Raw genomic sequence first — 8138 nt, 5'->3', positions numbered from 1 at the left:
CGATACGGCATCTCTGATAATTTTCCTGAAGTTAAATAACCAAAGCCCAATTTTTTCAACAAAGGTTGCACTCACGTTTCTTATATTATTCGGTTGACAATTATTGAGTTGACAATTAACTTTATTGTTTGTATTTTTACAGCAAATTTTAAATAAATAATTTTATTTTTAATAATAACTTTTCATTAAATAATATATTAACTACTTTTTTATAATTCTTTGTCATCCAGTAAGCAGAAGAAAAATTTTTTCTCTCAAAATGTCATATTTTTCTAAGTAAACAAATTAAAATAAATTTTACAAAATTTTCAAAAAGTAAAACTTTAACATTGAGTAAAATATTAAATTGAATTGAAACAAATGATAATTTAAGAGTGCAATGTATGTAGCGCCTTTTACAAAAGAGCCAAGTGAAGTAAAACATTTTAATCAAGTTCTAATTATTTACGAGATATGAAAAAAACATGAAATTTGGCATTGTAAACAAATACACAACACTTTTCATATTTGTAGCTTTTCGACAATTGCAAATTTTCACTGATCCAATTGCAAGCAATACTTTTAAGAATTTATTATTTTGTTAATTATAAGCTGGTAACAAAGAAAAATTATTTCAACTCGTACGAGAAATATAATTAAAAAATTTTCTGATTTGTCTTTATCACTCAATCAATCTAATTTACTTGGTCTATTTAGGTTTTCTGATTTGTCAAACTGCCTTAGTTTGCTTAAATTTGCGCCCTGTACGTGACATCGGGCACTTATATAAAATTCTAAATTTAACATCTTTTCTCCGAAAATCGGACGTATTAAATGACGATAATTTGGTGAACAGAATCACTGGAATCGTTGAAAGAAAACATGTTTGGCTATTTTTTATACTTATTGTTAGTTTGAGCGTCTCGGAAAGATAGCGACTTTTTACCAATAAAATAAATACAAAAACGGAAATTCAGAATACGATTTCCGATAGCGAAGAATCACATATTTAAACATTTATTTATTATTTGTAACGCTCACAAATTTTAGATAATTGAGCAATTCGAATAATTTGAATTTTAATGAATAACGATTTGATGTACATAGAAAAATGTATAATAAATAAATATTTATAAAATTTTATATTTAATATAATATTTTTATGTTTTGTTACATCGATGAGATTCTCACAGAATAGGTAATAACTTGAACTTACTGATATAATTATTCAGGTTTGAACTGGTATTTATACGGTCTATTTGAGAAAAACTGTTGCTCGTATTTACATTTCATGTCTCGCAATATTTTTTCGACGTTCTTTACATTTATGGACACTTAAAAAATAATTAAAAAATTTTGAATTAATAATGCAAAAATGTCGGTGAAGAAGCATATATGATCAATTGGTACGAACTACCACACAAAACCGCTTTTGAACTCGTTTTGATGATAGTACGATCAAGTAACGTTATCAAAATGACAGCTTATTTCAATTGTCTATCGCAACTTTTGGTGATTAAGCAATTGATACATCGCACTTAAAATGGTAAAAATTATTAATAAAAATTTGATCTATTTTATTTACTTCATATTTATCTATCAATTATTGACATTCCTCTCTTAACCAATTTCATTTTTTATTCATGTATCATTTTAAATTAATTTAAAACTTTTTTGAAAAATATTGCGTAAAAATACTGATGTATTATAATTAATTTATATTCTAAATAGGAAGAAGATACTATTGTTTCAAACAATTAAAACTTCCGTGATATATTTGAATATGTTGCGAACAATGACTTCTTCTATGTAAACTATATTAAGTTTGAGAACAAATATATTTTGTATACAAAAAAAATAGATAGTACAAGTATTTCAAAATAAATAGAATGAATAGTTACGTTATAAAATAATCTTTATGATTATTTATATATTATTCAAACATACGGTAAATTTCCACATTATCTGAAATAATTTCTTCAAAGTTAAAAGTTAACATAAATAGATATCAAAATATCAAATATTTTTCATCGCAAGATATTAAATTGGATTAATATTTTTTTGTAAGATATTTTATGCGTATAGTATTACAATTTACATAATTGCATACGATTGTAAAAGAAAATTGATGGGAAGATCTATATATGTTCTCCTATATGCTCTTTATGCATTCTCTAACTAAACAGTAAACGTTAGATTTCCATGAGTAGTAATTATCGATCAGGCGTGCATGCGTCTCTCTCAGAAAGTATATCACCCTTTCCGTTCATCAAACCACTCTAAAGATTCGCGCAAGCGCTTGTCCAGATATAATTCTATGTGATACATTGTTCGCCGCTGTCAGTGTATCGTGCGCCTTCGCGAGGTAATCATGACACATCTAGCACGTGTATCAACGAGTATCGGATTCGCGTACAAAAGTAATAACGACTACAGTCTTCAGTTGACTCGTTGGTTTTTAATGCCAATTGCTGCTTGGCCACAAGACAGCACATCGACGACAGTGGAGAGGCTTTCATTGCGAGTGCACGTTGTTGCTTGTTCGTCTTTGATAGCAATCGTCATGGTGCCGTGTATGTTGTACGTGTCACTGGAGGAGAAAGACGTCCAGATGAAATTGAACGCTATGGGTCCGCTGAGCCACTGGATCATGGGCACAATTAATTACTGGCTTCTTCTGTCACGCGGCGGTGACATTCGCGAATGCGTGCAACACATGGAGATGGACTGGAGGCTAGTTCGAAAGACCGACGATCGAGGACTGATGTTGCGATACGCCAAGATCGGCCGCTTTATCGCCGGATTCTGTGCGGTGTTTATGCAGAGCGGGACATTTCTTTTCACCATAGCCAAGGCAATGACATCTACGCCGGTCATAATTGGCAACGAGACTACATTAGTGCACCCGATGACTTGTCCGATTTACAGCAAATTTATCGATACGAGATTTAGCCCTGCAAACGAGATCATGCTGGCAATAGAGTTGTTGTCATGTTTCATAGTTAATTCGATTACAGTTGGCGCTTGCAGTCTTGCCGCAGTTTTCGCAATGCACGCTTACGGCCAGCTAGACATGCTGTTTTCGTGGTTAAACAATCTCGTCGCAGACGAGGATAAAGGAAACGAATTTGCCGAACAGAGACTGGCCACTATTGTGGAGCATCATTTGAGAGTGCTGAGGTATTTTAATTAAACAAACGAGATTTATTTCATTTGTGCAGTCACCGCAATACATATTAGATAAAATCCTATTTAGTTACCGATTAGACATTTTTGTTTTATTAAAAAAAAGATTGTTATTTTTCAACAATAAATTTCATTAAAAGAAAGAATCTATATAAAAAGACTTAAAACTTTTGCAAAGAGAAAGAAATGTTATTGACCACATATTTGCATTTTAGTTTTATATCGCGCATGGAGAATATTATGCAACATATCTGTCTTGTAGAATTGGTGGGATGCACAATGAATATGTGTTTACTTGCATATTACTCTATTATGGTATGCTAAAAGCCTAAAAAGGTGAATATGTTATAGTAGCATTTCATAGTTTTCTTATTTGTGAAATGTTAAACATAATTTCTGATTTTCCAGAATTGGAGTGATTTTGATGCAGCAAGAATAACGTCACATATTATTATATATGTTTCGATGGCTTTCAATATTTTTATATTTTGCTACATTGGCGAAATTCTTACTGAACAGGTAATATCTCAAAACATGATCATTATTTGAAGTATTATGCACACATAAATATTGTATCTTAATTATCTCTTGTTAAATTACCAGTTTTACTTGAGTTTCGTATTTTATATTTCTCAATTCGCTTTATCTCACCTATCGCGCTTTCGGGCTTTAAAAAAAATGATTCATCTGTATATTAAATTATTAGTGTAAAAATGTTGGCGAAAAAGCATATATGACCGATTGGTATAAACTACCGCGTAGAACTGCTCTTGGTCTTATTTTGATAATAGCGCGATCGAGCAATGTTATCAAGATAACTGCTGGAAAATTATTTCAATTGTCTATCGCAACTTTTGGTGATGTAAGTAAAACGTATATATTGCACTTACGATATGATACTGTATTAATAAAAAATTTAATACATTTTTTACTTTATATTCATATATTATTAATTATTATGAAATATTCCTCCACATATTTTTATCTATTATTTTTTATTATTTTCAAGAAATGTTCACAAATTCAGATTTTCTAATATTAAAATTTTCTAAATTAAAATGTAATATTGAAATATCATGATTAACTGTATCGTAAATAGGAAGGAAGACATTGTTGTTTCAGGTAATTAAGACTTCTGTGGTATATTTGAATATATTAAGAACGATGACTCCTGCATAAATTATATTAAATTAGAAAATGTATAAAATATATTTTCTATAGAACAAATGTGATATCGTCAAAATAGAAAAAAATATTTAATAAATAGAATAAAAATAATTCACCATAATATATATTTTTTCATGATGACATTATTGAAAAATATTGCAATGTTATGTGTTTCACGAAAATTCTATTCTAAAATTAAATATTAATATTTTTTGCAAGATCATAAAAATATTTGCCTTTCGAAATTGCAGAATGGCCATTGCATTATACAAGAAAATACTTTCTTCTTATTAATATTTCTAAAGAGCCGTATATGTTAGTTTGCATATCTAAATTAAATATAAAACAATAATATAGGATTGTATATAATTAGAAAAAAAATTAATATTTCTCCGAACGCGTAAGCAGTCACTTTCCAAGACAATCTGCAGCCCTCCAACAGTGCAGCGTGCTTCGAGTATCGATCGTTAAGCAAGACGCGCACAAAAAAAATTATTAGGGGAAGGTGAGGTAAGACGGACCGCGGGGTAAAATGGTCCATTTGCTAGATCTTATTAGTAAGTACCTCTATCTGCTGGATAAACATAAAATTAATTTCCTTTTTGATGCTTTTTAACTGTTTAAAAATTACGTCATTATATCATAAGACTATCGTGAGTTATTTATAAAGAAACGTCAAATTCTTGCAAATAGATCTCGTGATCTAATTTCTTAGTATTACATTTTAAGTGACTAAGATTGCAAAACTTAATATTTTTAAATTTTTCTACAAGTTCCATATTTCTGGTTATTTAGAAGTAATATTTCATCAGTTACATTTAAAAAATAATTTTTACAGGTAAATAAAAATAAGATAATATTAATGTTGTTATGTGGGGTAAAATGGACCAATTTAAATGGGATAAAACGGACCAATTTATATATTTGTTCTACTTATATTTTCTACTTATACTTTCTACTTATAGTTTTCTGCTTATATATTTGCTCTGATTTGAGAAATATTTTACATCTCATTTTTTTTACTGGAAAAAGCTATGAAAAATAAAAAACGCACTGTTAAAAGTAGAAGAAACTTGAAATTTATTGAAAATAATGTCTCCAAATAAAAACAGATTTTATAATAATTATTTATTTTATTTACATGCTTTATTTTAAAATGTTATATTTAATGTTATATTTAATATAAACGTTAAAAATTATAAAGATTATAATTATTTTAAAGATTTGTGTGCATAATAAAATGATTAATGTTAAATTAATTTCTATTCTTATTCAAAAATATTTAATAAATAATATATAGTTTTGATTTTGAGTTGATCAGTTAAATTATTTCTTGATTCATATTATTTCGGTTTGGTCCATTTTACCCCATGGGATGGTCCATTTTACCCCACCTATGGGGTAAAACGGACCAAAATTAAGTTTTTAAAAATCTTAATAATAATTCAAACTTTTGCAAATTTTGAAAATTTAACATTATAATCTTATAATAAACATTCTACAGTTTCTTCATGCTAAATTTCAGTTATTTTTTATGCATTGTTTATGCATTGCAATTATTTTTTGATTGCATTAATCTTGCGTTATTTATATTATTATAATATGTATAAATGATAATACTAGGCCTCCAAAAAGTCCTGTCATTTTTTTCAAAGCGTCTTGTTTACCTCGCTGTAGTTCTTATATGATGAAGGTGGTTCCTGATATATCAAATGTTCTAATTGTGTACTGTAAATTTTTATAATATATTATCCAAAGTTTTTCAGAGATGGAGTGCAGAAACAGAAAGCTCAATAGCTTATATGATTATATACATATCCATGACTTTCAACATTTTCATATTTTGTTACATCGGCGAAGTGCTGACAGAACAGGTAAAAGATCAAATACGAAGCTTGAAATGTTATAGTATTATTATTAAAATATTTTCATGGACTTTTGAGAAATCAAGTAAGTCCAATTATTATAACTTTTTTATATTATAAAATATATTATTTAATAGTGCAAACAAGTAGGTGAAACAGCCTACATGACTGATTGGTACTGTTTACCTCATAAAACGGCTCTTAGTTTCATCTTAATCATCATCCGATCGAGTATGGTGATCAAACTAACTGCGGGGAAACTGGTGCATCTTTCTATAGCCACTTTCGGCAATGTGAGTGTGTACGAATATGTATATCACTGCTTACACAACCTAAAATTCATATAATATTAAAATGCTTCAGGTAGTGAGGACTTCCATGATATATTTAAACATGCTACGAACCATGATGGTTTCTTAGAAAATTACATTACTTGTACACATTATTATGTGTACATTATAGGTTTTTAGCAAACATTAGCAAATTTCCTAGTCGTCACCATGATATCACATCTTATATTTTAATATTAATATAAATTATCTTATTAAAACACAGAATATCTACTACAACATAACGTTACAAACTTTGAAAACGTAATAATCAATAGAAATTATTATAATATTATTTGAATAAATAAATATTTATAAGAATCACTTAAGTAAAAACGTAAAAACAGATCAAATAGAATTAACTGATATTTTCTTATTTCTTTCTTTAATTTTAAATATTAATTTGTCACATGTTGCATATGCAGATCTCTTTACATCTGCCATTCTATCGTATCTCTCACTATCAAATTGAGTAGCCCATGTGCAAAAGCAGCTATATCTAAAAATATAAAAAAATTAGATATTAATACCTTTAGATTCCTTAATTCCTTGACGAATTAAACGTTTTAAAAATGTGTAACAACAGTTACAAACCCTATAAAATCAAAAGAGAAAAGTGGGTCAAGTTGCAAAAGAAGTTAAATCCTTATTCTGTATTGCAAATGCAGTTATATTTATCATTTGAATTTGACATAAAGATAAAAGAGGAAGACATTGTATTTTTCCAATAAATAACTAAATGTGACGTTTTGTAATATAATACGTATATTTTTTTTATATTATTAGGGTATAAAAATGCTTCAAAATTATAAAAATTCTGTTTAATAATCTACTCGAACACTGTTTTTGTATCTATGCAGAAAATAAAAATGGTGGATACTTCAGTTCCAAAATCAGCCTTTTGTCCACTTGTAAAACCAATCAAATAAATTGTATTTTAATAAATAGAAATTATATTTTTTATGCCATATTATACACGTTTTATTAACTTAAACAATAAATTTTTCTTAATTTTATAAAAAAAAAGATCTTAATAGCTTGAATGAGAAAAATTATACAAGTTTTTTCGCTCTTGCCAAAAAATTTCAAGTGAATTTAACGACTTTTGCCAACGGGCTATTCAAATATAATAATTAACAGCGGAAACACGATTACTCGACAACGAAATCGACTGAATCAAGACATATGAGGCGTATTCGAAAAGCAATAATTTCCGGTAGGCTATAAAAAAATTAAAAATATACTTTAATTACTTTTCCATGCAATCGTCACTTGAATTGAGACATTCGTCATATCGGAAGCTTGTCAATTCTATCTGTAAAAAAATCTGGGGCCAGAATGAGCTCAAGTATGTGAGAATATGTTGTTCTGTAATGGAACGATCCAGGAAGTCAACATAACACGCTTTTTATTTTGAATGCTTAGCCCTCCCAAACTTTCTAAGCATCTCACAATACACATAAGAAATTATTATGGTTCCTTGTGCTCTAAAGTTAATAACTAACACTTTTTTTATGTCCCAAAAAAAATTGCCGTGAGTTGTTCCCTGTCAGTCAATTACTGAGCTCATTTTGGCGGCAAACTTCTTTGCAGAGAAAATTGATAAGCTAAT

At 28.5% G+C, this 8138-nt stretch overlaps 2 protein-coding genes across 4 annotated transcripts; both read left to right on the top strand.

Annotated features, from left to right (window-relative positions):
- The first annotated feature begins 2214 nt into the window (after positions 1 to 2214).
- LOC137000644 (odorant receptor 82a-like) lies at positions 2215 to 5889 on the top strand. 3 transcript variants are annotated; one of them, XM_067357838.1, is made up of 5 exons: positions 2217 to 3159; positions 3381 to 3480; positions 3574 to 3684; positions 3872 to 4027; positions 4288 to 5889. In XM_067357838.1, the coding sequence occupies exons 1-5, from the start codon at positions 2351 to 2353 to the stop codon at positions 4342 to 4344; spliced, it is 1233 nt and encodes a 410-aa protein (XP_067213939.1). In that variant the 5' UTR covers positions 2217 to 2350; the 3' UTR covers positions 4345 to 5889. The 3 variants fall into 3 exon arrangements, with proteins under 3 accessions (XP_067213933.1, XP_067213942.1, XP_067213939.1); XM_067357832.1 differs by lacking the exon at positions 4288 to 5889 and having other exon boundaries at positions 2215 to 3159; positions 3872 to 4281; XM_067357841.1 differs by lacking the exon at positions 3872 to 4027 and having other exon boundaries at positions 2216 to 3159.
- LOC105667434 (odorant receptor 82a-like) lies at positions 4752 to 6862 on the top strand. Its single transcript, XM_067358202.1, has 4 exons — positions 4752 to 4889; positions 6091 to 6206; positions 6335 to 6490; positions 6561 to 6862. Exons 1-4 carry the CDS (start codon positions 4865 to 4867, stop codon positions 6615 to 6617), a joined length of 354 nt encoding a protein of 117 aa, XP_067214303.1. The 5' UTR covers positions 4752 to 4864; the 3' UTR covers positions 6618 to 6862.
- The last annotated feature ends 1276 nt before the right edge of the window (positions 6863 to 8138 follow it).

Source organism: Linepithema humile, chromosome 1 (genome assembly GCF_040581485.1).
Source record: "Linepithema humile isolate Giens D197 chromosome 1, Lhum_UNIL_v1.0, whole genome shotgun sequence".
Taxonomy (NCBI): Eukaryota; Metazoa; Arthropoda; class Insecta; order Hymenoptera; family Formicidae; genus Linepithema; species Linepithema humile.
This window is presented reverse-complemented; position numbering and strand designations above follow the sequence as displayed.